We start from the raw sequence: 19,966 nt of genomic DNA on the forward strand, positions 1-19,966 counted from the left end.
ATATTAATATGGTCAAAGCCTTCATGAACAATATGCAGTTCAGCAACCAATTCTCTGACCAGTTTTCAATTTACAGAGGAGCCATACATTGATATCTGAATGTTTTTTCTTAAAATTTCACACACTAAGGCACCTCACAGCCTGCAAGATATCCTGAACCCAGGTAGAGGTCAATAAAACTGATATAAAGTATCTAAACTCAACCTTGTTGGGTTTATCATCCAAGAATCTGACCTGTACATCAAACATTTCATTCTGAGACACCTTGTTTAAACTTTAATCAACCCCTATCACAATTTCTGATAACTTCTTAAAACACTCTCGGAGCTATTTTTCTGAAGAAAAAAAAGAGCTAGGTCATAGTTGAACAGATACCCAATGTTGGTCCGTTTTAACTCCATTTTCTGAGCAACTTCAAAATTAGGAAAAATAAGTTTCGTAGCTGCTACAACTTCCACTTCTTTTATGATCGATGAATGACTCTGCTCTTGTAACATGTTGCCCCAAGAGATATTTCATTACCAGATGGGCTAGCTGAAGTTGAAATAATGGTGCTGACATTATCTGAAGAAGATGCTGAGCTGTAAACAGATGACACTGTAGAAACATGAAGGTCATCTTGGATAAATTGTGATGCAAGTTTGGGACAGTATAACTACAGTCAAGTGGCCTAACTTTGGTCCACTTAACAGGATTTTGATTGTCCCAAGATTGTGAAATAAAAAAGTGGGCTAAATCTGTGTAATCATTTAGTCCATATATTGGAAAGGAACCAATTTTTGGAAACGTATCATGTGTTAGATGAATATAAATATTTAAAATGTTGATTTTTCTGGTGGAGCAAAGTTAACCAAGTCAGTGGTGTAACTTTGCACCATATTTTTATTTTGCTTTTATTTAACATGAAAAAGGTGGCTATTGCTGGAGAGTATAACTTTGCTCCACAAAGTAGATATTAATCTACACATATAGCTTACCATTTGTGCCAAATATCAAGTATTTTGTCAAGTTTTACCATAATTTTCGTTCAACAGTGATGATACAAAAAGTGAAAATGTATTTTCTAGATCTGTTTATTAATAGAAATAAATTTTGTAGGGTTAAATGAAGATGTTAAAATAAAACCATCACACATAATGTGTTACAATATCTCTATTTGTCAAAGTCTGCTATTTTATAACATCTGACATGACTTAATTGGTTATTGCATACTGTACAGTACATGCAACATGTTGGAACAGCTTTTCATATTTTTAAAACCACTTTTGACAATAGGAGAGGTTCATTAATTTTAAAATGTCCTCGGCCACTGACAGGTTCAATGTTACAAGGAGGTATCTTACAAATAACATCACAAGCTCTGTAAAAAATTTCATCTGGATGATCTGGCCAGCGCCAGTATCCACCAGATGTAGCCATGCATTTGACTTTGTACAAAAGTTCATTTTCTTCTTCAGCTATACATGTTACTGTACCAGGAAAAGTATGGCCATCATACACTACAATTACATAGTCATTAACCTTATAACCATCTGTGCGATTAATGACTACAGTACTGGTTGTGATTATAGTGTCACTGGTACAATCTTCAATCAATACAGTAGGGCTAGCATATTCACAGGTACTATCTTCCATCAACACAGTAGGGCTAGCATGTTCACAGGTACTATCTTCCATCAACACAGTAGGGCTAGCATGTTCACTGGTACAATCTTCAAGTAACATAGTAGGGCCAGCATGTATTGTTGATGACACACAAACGTCAACTACGTCCCGACTTTCTGAAGTACTAGTACATGGAATGTGCTCGCCTTCCCTAGGCCTATTTGGTTTGATAACCTTACATCGTCCTGGAAACTTCCGAACACCACCTCTAGTTTTTGGTCCTGAGCGCGCACACAGAATTTTTTTGTCATAGAAAGTTTCTACTTCTTCTACTGATACACTCCTGCCAGGTTCAATAGGTAGTTTAAACTTTCTTGATCGTTGAACCTTATCCAGATCAGAAGAACGCACTTCTGATATGAATGATTTGAAACATTCACCTACATTGTCAGTTATCTGCAATGCTTCTTTAGCATATTGCGGCAATTTTTGGATAACCTTATCTTTATCTATGGGATGGATACCAGTTGTTAAAAACCCTTTCACTAGGTTACTTGATGCAGTTGGTTCACCCATATCTAGTGTAAACTTTAGAAGCTGACAAAAAAGTGATTTTGGAAGGGCAACACAACGTTTTCCTTCTCTGGTTTGTCTCCAATCATACAGGATTTTCCTCCAATTAGACTTTAGCGACGAAAAATATGCCACATCTAGAGGTTGGAGTAAATGAGTGGAATTGGGAATAAGCATGACGAAAGATATATTGTTTTCAGTACATAACTTTAAGGTTTTCAAAGTCAAGTGTGCTGACATGTTGTCTCCGATTAACACTTTCTTGCCTGGATGTTTCAAAGCAAAAGGAAGGAAGTGGTTCTCAAACCAATCGTCGAAGACATCCTGATCAATCCACCCATGAAGTGTTACATTTAACCTAGTGCCTGGTGGAGCACCCTTCAGCCAGTCACTCCATTTCTGTTTCCCTTTCAGGATAACATAAGGAGGAAGAAATTCTCCTAAGGCATTTCCACAAAACATTGTGGTAAAACAAGACTTTGTGCTATTCAAAATCAGTTCAGGGTGGCGCGACCCTCGTCGAAAAAGAAGTTTTTTCTTACTAGGCACATCATGGAAACCTGTCTCGTCATAGTTATAAATGTTACAAGGTAGTACACCCTCAATTTCTTTTTCTAAATGCACAAAGAAATGTTTTACCATGTCTTCACTGACTTGAGCCCGGGATCTTGAGATATTACTTGCGAACCTTTGACCTAACTCAGCTTTGTGACGCTTTAGAAACAGTCTACCCCAATCCACGCCTGGTAAATTGTTTTTAAACTGAGGCACTTTAGTGTTTGTTGAATCTAAGTAACCTTTTACGATAAAGCGCACATCACACATTGATAAAGGCATTCCAAATTCACTGCATGTTATAACATGGTTTACAAAACTCTGCTCTTCTATCTCGGTAAACGCCTGAGGCCTGCCTATTGCTTTTTCGTGGCATCGCTTTAACTTGTTGCGAATTGTGTTCCTTGGTATACCATACTCTCTTTCTGCTTGGCGATGACCAATTTTACCTGCTTTGATATCCTCTAATACCTGCTGTAGAACAGCATCAGTATATGATTTATATGGCCTGGTACCAGGTAACTTCTTTTTCCTCAGCTCAGACATTGTACAGTCTTCTGTAAACAAATAATACAGTACAATAAGTAATATTTTGAAATCACCGCATTTACAGTTTCAATCACTTAGGCCTAAATTAGCATTCTTTGTACCGTAAATACAGTATCTTTTTTACAATATTTAAACATTAAAATAGGCTGTGAAAAGATTTTGGTTTGTATCAAAATATTAGGTTTACAATATAATATTTGGTAAATTACACAGTCACATAGGCCTACAAAACATCTCAGAAACACAAATTGTGTGTAACTTTGAGCCGGGGCAAAGTTGCCCTGAAATGTTCTGAATTGAAGGTAAGCATGCATTTGTATTATTAGTAATTTTTTCATTATTTGTTATTCCACTTTATTTACTTACCATTAAAGTGTTAACTGTGAAACAGATGGTGCTTTTTAAGAGGTGTCTCCTTGACCATCACCCTAAAAACACTGACAACTTTAAAACAACAGTCAAAATCAACTAAAAATCACAGTTGAATTCAAACATATCTTAATATAGATGAGAGGACTTGTCTGCACTACTGCCAACTTGACAGGAAAAGTGAAATTTCAGAAATGTTTACAAAAAAAAATTTCTCTCCACAGAATAAAGAGATATTGTTAACTGTCTTTTAAAACAAAAGAAGCTAGTGGAGCAAAGTTACACCCACTGGCACAAAGTTGCCCTACATGACTGTACCTGTAACGTGTGTACCTGCATACACACTCAGAAACCACAGTGCCCCTTAACACATCTGTGGATGCCGCCCGGGCAACACTGAGCGCGGGGGCTTTGAACGCTGCGGCTGGTGGTCTGGCTTCTTCGGAAGCGGTCGGGCATCATCGGTTGCGCGCCGATCCACCGGAAACGGAAGTCTGCCATCGTTCCCCCAAATGTACGAGACTATTCTGTTTTAGCCTGGGAAGGAGACCAGCGAGTATAAAAGGGCATGCTTCGAGTCAACAAAAGCAGAACTGGGACTTCACCGAGACAGGCCGCCGCACTGCTCGGACACCGCTCGCCGCCCTACGCTGTCAACATAGTGGAATCGCCGCCGCCTAGATACCCCGACAGACTTCATTTTGGTGAGACCTTTTCAAGACTGATAGAGACAAGTGTAGGAAGATAGTGTCGCTTTGGAAGCATAAAAAACTGAGAGCAGTTATGAAACTGAATTCACGTCTCTAGTTAGAAGTCGTATTAGGCGAGTGCAAGGCGAGTTCCAGGAGGGCGAGCGAGTGGAGGGCTACGGAAACATTAACCGAACACAACACGTAAATGCAAATAGCGACGTCGACAGAGAACTCCCTACGAAACTAACACCGGCAAACGTACCACCGTCCTCACAAGACAAGTGCTGTATGAACAGATGTTACCAGGGCATAAGAATAACCACGGGGAATAGGTGAGTTTTGTGTGACGGCGAGACTTTCAGTAGACATAATTAAAACTTTAAGGATATCATATCAGTTATGTACTGGGCAGCAATCTTTTTCTTTGTGAACTTGTTCAATTGTGTATAATATTTATGCAAAGGTCAGCCAGTAAATCTAAGGCAACCCGCATTTGTGATTGACGATGTATGCAGAGTAGGGTCAGTCGAGGCAGGCGACTTGATTAAGGGTGTTGTTTAGATAAATTATCAGATTGTTAATTTTTGTGTGTTTTGTGTTATAGCCGTCCGGTGACGAATTTTCGACCCCACCACTCAGGGGTTCCGCTCAATAACGATCAATGTCAGTTTGAGAATAAGATGAGCTATTTGTTTGTTGGAATATTGCTGTTAATAAAATGTTTTTACGAAATCCTCTAGGCACCTAATTTTCTGACACACTCGCATCCGTTCTTTCCTTCCTTGTTAGGGTTTCCTATTCCTCTAGTGATACTCGCGACATACCTATTGCATGGTTAAATACTATGCCAAAAAAAATATTTCATTTCCTAATAAACTTTAATATTTGCAGTTTTATTTTAAAATGAAAATAAGTGAGATGGCTTACAAACTCATCTTACCAATAACGAAACCAGAAACACCCATACCCGAGGTACACTGCCAGTATGTAATCGGTTAGTAGAACCACAAAGTGGTAATTAATGTGAATGTGCAGGTTGTTTGCGCTATTGAGAATAAAGTAACACCGAAATGACAAAGAACTGTCGCGGTCGGTCGTCAGCCGGTGATGGTCGCTCTACTCGTGCGCTCCCGCGTTGGCAGTTACTAACTTTTTTCTCAAACACATAGTGATAGTAGTGATAGTTTTAAGATTAACTCATCAATAAACAAAATGTCAGGAATTTCTGGGGTTTATGATGCTCCAGTATAATGAATCTTTAACCTGTACCATCATTTCTAATGAAGGTATGAATAAGAACAAAAACTCTCTTCTGAAATGTTTATTTATCGGGAAGGAATCTTCAACGGCCGCATCTATTCCTCCTACCTTGGAATCAAGTAAGTTAATTAAATTATTGGATCTCACTAAAATATTATGTAGTAAAGTTGACGAACTCAGAAGAGAGAATCAGGTAATAAAAATGCTTCTGAATGATTCAAAAAATAAATCAGTGACTTAAAAAATTAACTAGTTAACTAGTTCAAATAAAGCAACAGCTGAATTGTCAAAATGATTTTCAAAAGTCTTATAGTCAAGTTGTAACGAAAGCGAGTGCCATCAGGCGTCAAGACATGTCGCGTCTGCGATCGGCTCGCACGGCAACGGGACGGCTGACCTACTTACAACTCAGCGGGACTCTCATGCTGACAATAACATCCTGCCCAACTGTAACAACAACCAGCAGGTCGACGACCAAGGTTTCACCTTAGTGAAAAACAGTCGCAAGTCCAACTCAAACGTGAACCAAGCTCCATTATCCTCTACAAGTGAAAAGAAGAGAACACCTATGCCAGCTGGAATCAGGAATACTTCCTCTTTAAAAACTATCATTAAGCCTTCAGTCAAAAGAACTAAAGTTCTTTTTGTAACTAGCTTTGACCCATCAGTTACAGAGAAAGACATAGTCGATTACATTAAACAAGAACTTAACCTTACTCAGGTTAAAGTAGTTAAACTCCGCTCCAAGTACAACACCTACGCTTCCTTTCACGTCTCGGTATTGGAAGAAGATTTTGACAGAATTTAAAACACAGTTTAAAGGCCCAACGGATGTTTCATTAGTCCATTTTACGGAAAACTAAATAATGATAAAATCTCTACAAACCAGATAACCAATCCTGTTATCCACAAATCAACTGCTTGCAGCCTGAAAGAAACGTCTTCCATGAAGGTGGCAGGAGAACCACCTTAGCACATGTCTGTTATGACTGTGTCTGTGTCCTCTGAATGTGAAATCTTCTATCAAAATGTCAGAGGCTTAAGGACAAAACCTGTTGAATTTTTTTGATAATATCTTAAGTACCTACTGATCAAGATATAATATGTCTGACTGAAACATGGTTCACCAACAACAGCATCAACTCTCATTATTTTACCGATAATTATCTCATATTCAGGTCAGATAGAGACCCTACCCTTACATTAATGGAAAGAGGCGTAGTGCCATTGCATGATTTCAATCACTCAGGTGTTGAAGCCATTTGGATAAAAATAAAAACCCAGAAATCAAAGTCTTTAACCATTGGCAAAATTTATATTCCCCCACAAACATCTCTTTCTCTATATGCATTTTATTTTGATGATATTGAAGGTAAATTGACAAATACTTTTGATAATTTATTAATATTGGGTGATTTCAACATGCCTGGTGTTGATTGGTCACACTTGCATACATTAAATATTCTTAATTCAAGTATCAAATCTAAAGCACGGACTTTAATCAATTTCAATTCAGCATTGGGTCTATCTCAATTTAATTTCACTCAACTTTCTAATCAGCAACTGGAACTCTGCTTCACCAATCTCGATCATTGTACTGTTAGCAAAGCTCTGGATTCCCTCGTCAAAGAAGATCTGTTACATCCTTCTATTGTGATTAACATTGAACTTAACACAGAACAATTATTTTAAAATGTTTCTTTATGTTTTAAAAACTATAAGGACGTTGATTATCTTGGTTCATATAATGCTTTAAAAAAAATAATTGGTCACATATTTATAATACTTGTGATGTTAACTTTATGGTTGATCATTTGACATTTACAATGAATCATTTTATACATTTGTATATTCCTACTATTGTGAAAACTATATCAAATATCTGTTTGGTTCTCCTATCAACTCATCAAGTATTCTAAAAACTGGTAAATTAGGAGGATTTTGGCGAAATTTGGGCAAATTTTAAGGAATTTTGAGTCTTTTTGGCTAATTTTGATGACCACCTTGACGTCATAATCCAAGATGACAGACCAGCTCCACGGCTCCACAACCAGAATCCAGCCGCAGGAATACAATCATAAACTACAAAACTTAATTTTTTTTAATTTGAGTTCTAGGTGCCCCTAACTGTCTAGTGAAGGGCTAATCGAGGGAGTGAGGGTGGGAACCTACTCGTGAAGAAAACCGCCCCCAGTACAGATGCCTGGGATCGAACCAACGATCTCCTGAAGTTGAGCTGAACATGCTACTGCAAAACCTAACACAGTGTTGATACTAGAAGTTGTGCCCCCAAACTGCCACCAGGAAAAGCTATTTCTTTCTCTAAAACAGTATTTGATAAACTTAAAAATTTTAAAATTGTGAGTACCTGACGAAATTTATAATTGAATATAGCATGCCCAAAAAATTGTGCCTGAAAAAAATATAATATGTGTTCAAGGTTTGAACAGAAGGCACATATTTGCAGCTGAATAAATAAGAGTGATTGTGACACATCACAAAGGCAACTACCACGAAATCAGATTGAGCAGCTGAAGGATGCCGGCTATGCCACGTACCAGCTGCACACCATCTGACAAAAGTTTGCCGAGACGTGTCGCGGGCCGTACGTCTGCAGGCGTGTCAGGTTCAAGAGAGTCCTGTTACCTGTATGAAGTTGACGTGCGGGCTGAAGCGTGGCGGGCGGCCAAAGTGCAGCATCCAATTGAGTCGCGCGCCCAGTAGGACGATCGTGTCTGCCTGCTGCAGGGCGAGCGTGCGTGCAGCCGTCACGCACAGCGGGTCCGTGTCGGGAACCACGCCCTTGCCCATAGGCGTGGCCAAGAAGGGCAGCAGGCAATTGTGTACCAGCTCGCCGACAGCGTCTTCAGCTCGGCCGTACGCAGCCCCTGCACAAGGTAACGCATGCTCCAAAATTAAATATAACCAGGGCTGTTGCTACCGTGAGGGTGCATGCAACCCAAATAACGCTCCTATCAAAAGAGCAAATAACGAGGATCTCAGTGCTCTGAAGATCTGGCCCACGACGGCCTGAACAATCTCCATACTCGGGAAGTGTACAGATCAATGGCCAGCGGATCCTCGAAGATAAAACCTTGCTAATGATGCAGTAAGCATGACAGCTCAATCAGTGCATGAGCTGCAGATACATACAGATCACTGTAGTCAGTCAAAAAATGGTTGAGTGCTGACCTTTCCCAATGATGAGTAACGGCCTCTTCGAAGCCCGAAGAATGTCGGCAGCCTTGCTGATGTCTGCAGGGTCGGGCCAGAGCAACGGGGGCTCCGGCACAAGGGCCACAGCTGACACGGCGCTCGCCTCCACCCTCTGGCTCAGCACATTGGCTGGGAAGTCCAGGTAGCTGGCTCCTGTCACAAACACCACAGCTGCACAAATGCCAGTCTCTGGATGCATAGCCTGGAAGGTCCAGGATATGGCTCCTGTCATACACGCCTCAGCTGCACCTCTCACTGGATGCATTGTCCGGGTGGTCCAGGTAGCTGGCTCCTGTCACACACACCACAGCTGCACAATTGCCTCTCTCTGGATGCATAGCCTGGAAGGTCCAGGAGATGGCTCCTGTCATACACGCCTCAGCTGCACCTCTCACTGGATGCATTGTCCGGGTGGTCCAGGTAGCTGGCTCCTGTCACACACACCACAGCTGCACAATTGCCTCTCTCTGGATGCATAGCCTGGAAGGTCCAGGAGATGGCTCCTGTCATACACGCCTCAGCTGCACCTCTCACTGGATGCATTGTCTGGGTGGTCCAGGTAGGTGGCTCGTGTCAAACCTTCCAAAGCTGTACAACTGCTCTTCTCTGAATACATTCCCTAGGAGGTGCAGAAAACTGGCTCCTATCAAACATCTAAATCTGCAATCATTGGCTCCGAGATCCAAGTAGCTGGTTCCTATTAAATACTAGAAATCTCCACAACTGCCTCTCTCTGGCCATCTTTTTTGGAAGGTCCAGGTAGCTGCATCCTGTCACACACGCCACGGCTGAAACAATTCCTCTCTCTGGAAGCACTAACTGAAAGGTCCACGTAGCTCGCTCCTGTCACACTCGCCAGAGCTGCACAACTTCTCCTGGCCGCATTAACCGTGAGGTTCAGGTAGCTGGCTAGTGTCACACACGCCACAGCTGCACAACTGCCTATCAATGGATGCATGGCACTCGTCGTAAGACAACATGGTTACAACTGATTTTCAATTGTATAACAAGCATTTTATTTTCATGCATTAATAAAATGCTAATATTACATGTGAAACATAAATAGGAAACGTAACAGATTAACGCTATGTTCCTCTGGTATCGACACGACGGGTGTTACCTGGGCGGCCGAAGGTGGCCAGACGCACGGCCTTCTCGACGTGCAGCGGAATGAGGGCTGCGCTGGGAGGCCGTGCACTGTACTTGCAGTAGGGGCGCGCCATGTCCACCTGCGCGCACTCCTGGAAGCCCCCCAGCCCCTCGTGGTCTTGCGCGCACGAACCTCCCACCACCAGCACGGGCCTGCAACGCAACGCCGGCCACCGCTGACCTACACCGTGCACAGCATGCTGTCACAAGCTTCCAGTACACTTCCTGTGCGCCCAAAAAAGAAAATAAAACATTCACAGAGTGACCACACAAAATCTCAAATTAAATTCCTTGTCTTTGCTACAGCAATGGGGGTTGAAGTGTTCGTCGCCACCACATGTATAACGGGCATGTGGACCCGGCTGCTCTGTTCCCAGGGCCGTGACGTAGCCCGTGTGTGGCGAGGCCCGTTTCCCCCCTGTCTCACTGAAAACCTCCGAGAACGACAGGTGCATGAAGCTCCTTCCTCTCGCAGCGCTCGCGACTCACTGCCCGTTCGTCCTCGCTCGGCAACTCTCGGGAGCGGAGCACTGACGCCACACCGGCGGGCGGTCGTAGAGGGTGGGGGGTGGAAGGAGGGGGCTCGCAGCGTGTAAGGGGAGAGGTGGTGGCACATCGGGCTCAGAAGGGTGCAGCCCGGGACGATGTCATCTTGTCCAGGTTTTCCCTGACCCTCATTTTGCACTGTTATGCTGCTTCACTTTGAAAAATTCATCCGCTGTCACTCTTCCCCTGTGATTGTGAGCCCAAGCTGAGAATACCTGTGTATACTCAACTATATGTGTCCCCGCTGGATTAATTATTAAAAGTAATAATTAAAGTCTTTCACATGCGAGGAAGGCGAGAAGAAAATTAACATTAAAAAAATTTAGTGTAATGTATATTGTGTTGATTGTTGCAAAACTATAGATGCTAGGTGTTATTATGATGTATTATATTAAACTGTTCGACAGGCCTGTAAAAAAAACTATTTATGCTTACAGAATTTATTCTTTTCGTTAACTATTACGGCCTTTAAGTGACAGTTGCATTATTTCCTTCATAATTTTACTTATATTTAAGCACACTAACTGGCGAATCTTTATTGTATTTTTACTATTATATTAAAATGTCAGATATAGCATCTGATTATAGTAACACCATGTTTAATGTGTACGGTCCTGTGTTGGAAAATACAGAAAACTATAATAATGTGATATCAATATGAATATTCATTACACTATGTTGGAAGTGCAGACTCTCAGGTAGTCGGCGAGGTGGGCACTCAGCGGTCATAAGCACAGTCTGGTACTAGCTGGAAAGACAATTCAGAAGCTACGACTGTAGCTATCGTAGGCATTGATTCCTCAGCTTCTGTAGTCCTTCGGATCTGTAAAATGCTAAGACTTGGAATGCTCTCACCGAAGTTGACCAAACCGGTGTCAGCAACGAAAGAATATTAGCACACCAACCAATTCTGCAGGCGGTAGGAACGAATCCCGTGCAACGCGGAAGCTTAGTCACTACACAGCATTCCGCCCTATGCCTAGCAAAAATAATACTGACGACATCCTGGAAAAGACACTTTCCAATGACAAAACTACCACTCGCGGTCGTGGCAGAAGTCTTCATGTCATCCACACGGGATTATCCCACACGCGGTAGTGGCGGAGATCTTCCTGTCATAGGCGCGGGATTGCCCCACACGCGGACGTGGCAGAAGTCTCCCTGTCATTCGCACGGGATTGCCCTACTCGCGGTCGTGGCGGAAGTCTTCCTGTCATCCGCGCGGGATTGCCCCACAAGCGGTAGTGGCGGAAGTCTTCCTGTCATCCGCGCGAGATTGCCCCAATCGCGGTTGTGGCGGAAGTCTTCCTGTCATTCGCACGGGATTGCCCTACTCGTGGTCGTAGCGGAAGTCTTCATGTCAACCGCGCGGATTTGCCCCACACGCGTTAGTGGATGAAGTCTTCCTGTCATCCGCATGGGACTGCCCCACAAGCGGTCGTGGCGGAAGTCTTCCTGTCATCCGCACGGGATTGCCCTACTCGCGGTCGTGGCGGAAGTCTTCCTGTCATCCGCACGGGGCTGCCCCACAAGCGGTAGTGGCGGAAGTCTTCCTGTCATCCGCGCGGGATTGCCCCACACACGATAGTGGCGGAAGTCTTCCTGTCATCCGCGCGGGATTTCCCCACACGCGGTAGTGGCGGAAGTCTTCCTGTCATCTGCGCGGGATTGCCCCACAAGCGGTAGTGGCGGAAGTCTTCCTGTCATCCGCGCGGGATTGCCCCACACGCGGTCGTGGCGGTTGTCTTCCTGTCATCCGCGCGAGATTGCCCCAATCGCGGTCGTGGCGGAATTCTTCCTGTCATCCGCACGGGGCTGCCCCACAAGCGGTAGTGGCGGAAGTCTTCCTGTCATCCGCGCGGGATTGCCCCACACACGATAGTGGCGGAAGTCTTCCTGTCATCCGCGCGGGATTTCCCCACACGCGGTAGTGGCGGAAGTCTTCCTGTCATCCGCGCAGGATTGCCCCACAAGCGGTAGTGGCGGAAGTCTTCCTGTCATCCGCGCGGGATTGCCCCACACGCGGTCGTGGCGGTTGTCTTCCTGTCATCCGCGCGAGATTGCCCCAATCGCGGTCGTGGCGGAATTCTTCCTGTCATTCGCACGGAATTTCCCTACTCGCGGTCGTGGCGGAAGTCTTCCTGTCATCCGCACAGGGCTGCCCCACACGCGGTCGTGGCGGAAGTCTTCCTGTCATCCGCGCGGGATTGCCCCACAAGCGGTAGTGGCGGAAGTCTTCCTGTCATATGCGCGGGATTGCCCCACACGCGGTCGTGGCGGAAGTCTTCCTGTCATCTGCGCGGGATTGCCCCACACGCGGTAGTGGCGGAATTCTTCCTGTCATCCGCGCGAGATTGCCCCAATCGCAGTCGTGGAGGAAGTCTTCCTGTCATTCGCACGGGATTGCCCTACTTGTGGTAGTGGCGGTTGTCTTCCTGTCATCCGCGCGGGATTGCCCTACTCGTGGTCGTGGCGGAAGTTTTCCTGTCATCCGCACCGGATTGCCCTACTCGCGGTCTTGGCGGATGTCTTCCTGTCATCCGCACGGGATTGCCCTACTCGCGGTCATGGCGGTTGTCTTCCTGTCATCCGCGCGGGATTGCCCCACACGCGGTAGTGGCGGATGTCTTCCTGTCATCCACGCGGAAATACCTCACACGCGGTCGTGGCGTAAGTCTTCCTGTCATCCGCACGGGATTGCCCCACACGTGGTAGTGGCGGAAGTCTTCCTGTCATCCGCGCGGGATTGCCCCACATGCGGTAGTGGCGGAAGTCTTCCTGTCATATGCGCGGGATTGCCCCACACGCGGATGTGGCGGAAGTCTTTCTGTCATCCGCACGGGACTTCCCCATACGCGGTCGTCACGGAAGTCTTCGCGCGCCGCGATTCTGGCCTGACCACTTAGTATCTTCGTCATCAGAACGCCTCTCCGTTTTTCTTTTAAGATGTAATCAGTTAGACATGGGAAATGATTCCCACAATTGTAGTGATTAGCCTTTAGTCAGTCTATGTAGCTCTACCTCGTAGGAGTAGTCATGTTTTATTCATCATCAGTTAATAATTAATTTTTTAATCATGGAAACTCCCGCAACAACCGCGAGTTCGCGAGCTCAGCACCCGGGCTGATCCTAAAAGCCATCTCCCTGTTTGGTGAATTTTGAAAACTTTTTCTCCCTGAACATCATCGTAATTAGAAGCCATTTTTGCCTATTTTGACAACTGTCTGTGAACCAGTCCTGAACATATGTGTTTCGGATCTGTTCACAGACAGGGTGCAAGAACCAGACAGATTACAAGAGCCGGACACATACCAAGGACCAGATCAGTTTCCAAGGGCCGGATGACTAAGGCCCTCTGACGTCCAGTAAGCTGTTCCACTTCGTCCAGCAATCGTCAAACAGCCAGCCCTTCAGTTTTTCTTTTTTTTTTTTTACCTTTTCGGACTAGCATTGAACCACGACGTTGATCCAACGTTTCTGGGACTGCGACTCCTTAAGATGTTTATTGTTACGAATTTTATTTAAATTATGTTAATCATCCATATAATTATCTAATAACGGATGGCCCATTCTTTTAATAATGTGATTATTAATCTATGTTATATATATATATATATATATATGTATACTTTTTTGTTAATAAATTTATAAAATATCCAATGTGAAAATAATCAAAAGTAAAATAAAAACAGAAGTACTAATATCTAGACAAAATCATTATTTTGCCTTCTGAAACCAAAAGATCCACTAGTTACCCCCAGTCATCAGGAGCGTGAATTGTAACAAAGTTATTACATAACTTGGGTTTACTCTGTTATGACTGAGGAGTGTAACAATGCTTATCAAAAAATTACACTAACCCATTAAAAAAAAACCTGACTTTTCACGGTAAACAGTTTTCCGGTCTCTGACCACACTGATTAAGAACTAAATCAACTAATATCCATAAACAACTACTTTAAGAAATCTGCCTGCCATACACTTGCACAGAAGAAAATAGAGAAGGTAGTAACTGAATACGTAGGCTGTACGTCGTGCTACAGTGTATCATGAGTGTTGTTGAAGGCAATGTGGCAGCACTCACCAGCAGTTGGACTGTGCATTGGCAAGGCCTCCCAACGCATGCAGCAGGCCCGGCCCAGACACCACCAGACACACTCCCGGCCGCCGTGTCAGGTAGCCCACTGCCTGCGCAGCGTAGCACGCCGCCTGCTCGTTGCGCATGCCCACGTAGTGCAGACCTGCCTGCTGCAGAGCCAGGCTCAGCTCCACCACTGGGATGCCCACTATACCGAACACGTACTGCAGGCCCTGCACACAATGCACAGACACCCTCCTGCACTGCCTGCGCAGCGTAGCACGCCGCCTGCTCGTTGCTCATGCCCACGTAGTGCAGACCTGCCTGCTGCAGAGCCAGGCTCAGCTCCACCACTGGGATGCCCACTATACCGAACACGTACTGCAGGCCCTGCACACAATGCACACACACCCTCCTGCACTGCCTGCGCAGCGTAGCACGCCGCCTGCTCGTTGCTCAAGCCCACGTAGTGCAGACCTGCCTGCTGCAGAGCCAGGCTCAGCTCCACCACTGGGATGCCCACTATACCGAACACGTACTGCAGGCTTGGCACACATTGCACACAATGCACACACACCCTCCTGCACTGCCTGTGCAGCGTAGCACGCCGCCTGCTCGTTGCGCATGCCCACGTAGTGCAGACCTGCCTGCTGCAGAGCCAGGCTCAGCTCCACCACTGGGATGCCCACTATACCGAACACGTACTGCAGGCCCTGCACACAATGCACACACACCCTCCTGCACTGCCTGTGCAGCGTAGCACGCCGCCTGCTCGTTGCGCATGCCCACGTAGTGCAGACCTGCCTGCTGCAGAGCCAGGCTCAGCTCCACCACTGGGATGCCCACTATACCGAACACGTACTGCAGGCCCTGCACACAATGCACACACACCCTCCTGCACTGCCTGCGCAGCGTAGCACGCCGCCTGCTCGTTGCTCATGCCCACGTAGTGCAGACCTGCCTGCTGCAGAGCCAGGCTCAGCTCCACCACTGGGATGCCCACTATACCGAACACGTACTGCAGGCCCTGCACACAATGCACACACACCCTCCTGCACTGCCTGTGCAGCGTAGCACGCCGCCTGCTCGTTGCGCATGCCCACGTAGTGCAGACCTGCCTGCTGCAGAGCCAGGCTCAGCTCCACCACTGGGATGCCCACTATACCGAACACGTACTGCAGGCCCTGCACACAATGCACACACGCCCTCCTGCACTGCCTGCGCAGCGTAGCACGCCGCCTGCTCGTTGCGCATGCCCACGTAGTGCAGACCTGCCTGCTGCAGAGCCAGGCTCAGCTCCACCACTGGGATGCCCACTATACCGAACACGTACTGCAGGCCCTGCACACAATGCACACACACCCTCCTGCACTGCCTGTGCAGCATAGCACGCCGCCTGCTCGTTGCTCATGCCCACGTAGTGCAGACCTGCCTGCTGCAGAGCCAGGCTCAGCTCCACCACTGGGATGCCCACTATACCGAACACGTACTGCAGGCCCTGCACACAATGCACACACACCCTCCTGCACTGCCTGTGCAGCATAGCACGCCGCCTGCTCGTTGCTCATGCCCACGTAGTGCAGACCTGCCTGCTGCAGAGCCAGGCTCAGCTCCACCACTGGGATGCCCACTATACCGAACACGTACTGCAGGCCCTGCACACAATGCACACACACCCTCCTGCACTGCCTGTGCAGCGTAGCACGCCGCCTGCTCGTTGCGCATGCCCACGTAGTGCAGACCTGCCTGCTGCAAGGCCAGGCTCAGCTCCACCACTGGGATGCCCACTATACCGAACACGTACTGCAGGCCCTGCACACAATGCACACACGCCCTCCAGCACTGTCTGCGCAGTATAGAACTGCACCATGCTCGTTGCGCATGCCCACGTAGTGCAGACCTGCCTGCTGCAGAGCCAGGCTCAGCTCCACCACTGGGATGCCCACTATACCGAACACGTACTGCAGGCCCTGCACACAATGCACACACACCCTCCTGCACTGCCTGTGCAGCGTAGCACGCCGCCTGCTCGTTGCGCATGCCCACGTAGTGCAGACCTGCCTGCTGCAGAGCCAGGCTCAGCTCCACCACCGGGATGCCCACTATACCGAACACGTACTGCAGGCCCTGCACACAATGCACACACACCCTCCTGCACTGCCTGTGCAGCGTAGCACGCCGCCTGCTCGTTGCGCATGCCCACGTAGTGCAGACCTGCCTGCTGCAGAGCCAGGCTCAGCTCCACCACTGGGATGCCCACTATACCGAACACGTACTGCAGGCCCTGCACACAATGCACACACGCCCTCCAGCACTGTCTGCGCAGTATAGAACTGCACCATGCTCGTTGCGCATGCCCACGTAGTGCAGACCTGCCTGCTGCAGAGCCAGGCTCAGCTCCACCACTGGGATGCCCACTATACCGAACACGTACTGCAGGCCCTGCACACAATGCACACACACCCTCCTGCACTGCCTGTGCAGCATAGCACGCCGCCTGCTCGTTGCTCATGCCCACGTAGTGCAGACCTGCCTGCTGCAGAGCCAGGCTCAGCTCCACCACTGGGATGCCCACTATACCGAACACGTACTGCAGGCCCTGCACACAATGCACACACACCCTCCTGCACTGCCTGTGCAGCATAGCACGCCGCCTGCTCGTTGCTCATGCCCACGTAGTGCAGACCTGCCTGCTGCAGAGCCAGGCTCAGCTCCACCACTGGGATGCCCACTATACCGAACACGTACTGCAGGCCCTGCACACAATGCACACACACCCTCCTGCACTGCCTGTGCAGCGTAGCACGCCACCTGCTCGTTGCGCATGCCCACGTAGTGCAGACCTGCCTGCTGCAGAGCCAGGCTCAGCTCCACCACTGGGATGCCCACTATACCGAACACGTACTGCAGGCCCTGCACACAATGCACACACGCCCTCCAGCACTGTCTGCGCAGTATAGAACTGCACCATGCTCGTTGCGCATGCCCACGTAGTGCAGACCTGCCTGCTGCAGAGCCAGGCTCAGCTCCACCACTGAGATGCCCACTATACCGAACACGTACTGCAGGCCCTGCACACAATGCACACACACCCTCCTGCACTGCCTGTGCAGCGTAGCACGCCGCCTGCTCGTTGCGCATGCCCAGGTAGTGCAGACCTGCCTGCTGCAGAGCCAGGCTCAGCTCCACCACCGGGATGCCCACTATACCGAACACGTACTGCAGGCCCTGCACACAATGCACACACACCCTCCTGCACTGCCTGTGCAGCGTAGCACGCCGCCTGCTCGTTGCGCATGCCCACGTAGTGCAGACCTGCCTGCTGCAGAGCCAGGCTCAGCTCCACCACTGGGATGCCCACTATACCGAACACGTACTGCAGGCCCTGCACACAATGCACACACGCCCTCCAGCACTGTCTGCGCAGTATAGAACTGCACCATGCTCGTTGCGCATGCCCACGTAGTGCAGACCTGCCTGCTGCAGAGCCAGGCTCAGCTCCACCACTGGGATGCCCACTATACCGAACACGTACTGCAGGCCCTGCACACAATGCACACACGCCCTCCTGCACTGTCTGCGCAGTATAGAACTGCACCATGCTCGTTGCGCATGCCCACGTAGTGCAGACCTGCCTGCTGCAGAGCCAGGCTCAGCTCCACCACTGGGATGCCCACTATACCGAACACGTACTGCAGGCCCTGCACACAATGCACACACACCCTCCTGCACTGCCTGTGCAGCGTAGCACGCCGCCTGCTCGTTGCGCATGCCCACGTAGTGCAGACCTGCCTGCTGCAGAGCCAGGCTCAGCTCCACCACTGGGATGCCCACTATACCGAACATGTACTGCAGGCCCTGCACACAATGCACACACGCCTTCCTGAACTGTCAGCCCTCTTTATGACCCCTGACTCTTTCATACACGTTGTGTTTACAGGGTGTAGATATGAGGTTACTGCAAGATACACATTGCCACCATCTCCAACATTGTCATGGGGTCTGAGTAAGAACTAAAGTACAACTTACTTTTATTTATTATATATGGTGTCCGTGAAAGACGGCACGTTATTATTGGATCAGATAGAGAATAAATTTCTGAGACAGGAAGTATTTGCTGATTCTTGATCTGACCCATAGGTAAGTAGTAATTAATTAAAATAGTTAACCAATGATGAGCTCGCTCTAAGAGAAAGAATAAGAGTGGGGGGTACTGTTATTACCGTGGGGGGGGGGGGAAGAGAGAGAGAGAGAGAGAGAGAGAGAGAGAGAGAGAGAGAAGCGCGAGGTACTACTGCTTACTGTCTCTCATGGCACGCCGAGAGTATAAGGGGACAAGCAATGGAATTATTAAATAACAATACAAATGTTTCTTTGCGCCACAAGATTTCAATTATATATTTTGCCTGGTTCAGATTAGTATTGTTTTTTTTTCTTAATTTAGTTTAAGTAATTTTTTTTAATTTAATTCAGTAATCATTTGCTTTTGAATACTTTGCTAATTTGTTAATGTTTGTTTTGAATGATAATAATGGCTAAATTCACTTACATGCAATATTTACAGGAAATTTATTTCTGTATTATTTTAGCTAATGTGAAACAGTTTTATTTTGAGTTATGTAACAGTTAAAAGTTGACATCGTGCCGGGCTGCGCCCTTCTGAGCCCGATGTGCCACCACCTCTCCCCTTACACGCTGCGAGCCCCCTCCTTCCACCCCCACCCTCTACGACCGCCCGCCGGTGTGGCGTAAGTGCTCCGCTCCCGAGAGTTGCCGAGCGAGGACGAACGGGCAGTGAGTCGCGAGCGCTGAGAGAGGAAGGAGCTTCATGCACCTGTCGTTCTCGGAGGTTATGAGTGAGACAGGGGGAAACGGGCCTCGCCACACACGGGCTACATCGCGGCCCTGAGAACAGAGTAGTTGGGTCCACATGCCCGTTATACATGTGGTGGCGACGAACACTTCAACCCGCATTGCTGTAGCAAAGTAGTAAGGGCACGAGCTCCGCGGGTGTTCGTGTGCGGCCGCGAGGTGCGCTGCAAGCGGAAGAGAACCAACAAGGACCTGGTGGTTGCGGCCCGTGCAGTTGGACAGCCCGAGGCCTGCCGCGACAGATGGGGTCGACCATCATCCGAGCAGCTGCGACTGGATTGGGCGTGAGCTCCGGGAACAAACCCAAATATACTGGTCAGATTTCTTACAGAGTGTTTACTTTGGCAAGGCAACAGACTAAGAGTCCCTGTAAGCCTGGGCAGTGAACGAAAGGGAAATAAGACTGTTTATTTTTTTTTTTGCGCTGGTACACGTGGAGTAGTTGGGCAGCCTTCGCAGCCGAGTTCTGTCTCACCCGCACAGGCCAGGATACATTGTACGC

At 47.6% G+C, this 19,966-nt stretch overlaps 2 protein-coding genes across 2 annotated transcripts in view; both read right to left on the reverse strand.

Annotated features, from left to right (window-relative positions):
• LOC134542661 (2-hydroxyacyl-CoA lyase 1) overlaps positions 1-19,966 on the reverse strand; it is a 103,511-nt gene that overhangs the window by 56,428 nt on the left and 27,117 nt on the right. Inside the window, exons 2-5 of the mRNA XM_063387085.1 lie at positions 14,599-14,825; positions 9,940-10,121; positions 8,796-8,972; positions 8,250-8,491 (exon numbers count right to left, since the gene is read on the reverse strand). Of these exons, the coding sequence (XP_063243155.1) occupies positions 8,250-8,491; positions 8,796-8,972; positions 9,940-10,121; positions 14,599-14,825 (828 nt within the window). The remainder of the gene's footprint in view (positions 1-8,249; positions 8,492-8,795; positions 8,973-9,939; positions 10,122-14,598; positions 14,826-19,966) is intronic.
• LOC134542660 (uncharacterized) lies at positions 1,135-4,075 on the reverse strand. The gene is made up of 2 exons (XM_063387084.1): positions 3,649-4,075; positions 1,135-3,290 (listed from the first exon to the last, which is right to left on the reverse strand). The coding sequence occupies exon 2, from the start codon at positions 3,277-3,279 to the stop codon at positions 1,246-1,248; it is 2,034 nt and encodes a 677-aa protein (XP_063243154.1). The 5' UTR covers positions 3,280-3,290; positions 3,649-4,075; the 3' UTR covers positions 1,135-1,245.

The sequence above is a fragment of the Bacillus rossius genome, assembly GCF_032445375.1.
Source record: "Bacillus rossius redtenbacheri isolate Brsri chromosome 9 unlocalized genomic scaffold, Brsri_v3 Brsri_v3_scf9_1, whole genome shotgun sequence".
Classification (NCBI taxonomy): Eukaryota; Metazoa; Arthropoda; class Insecta; order Phasmatodea; family Bacillidae; genus Bacillus; species Bacillus rossius.

What these genes read in the sequence shown, in the direction of transcription:
- LOC134542660 (XM_063387084.1), bottom strand. Translation starts at nt 3,279, where the DNA reads ATGTCTGAGCTGAGGAAAAAGAAGTTACCTGGTACCAGGCCATATAAA.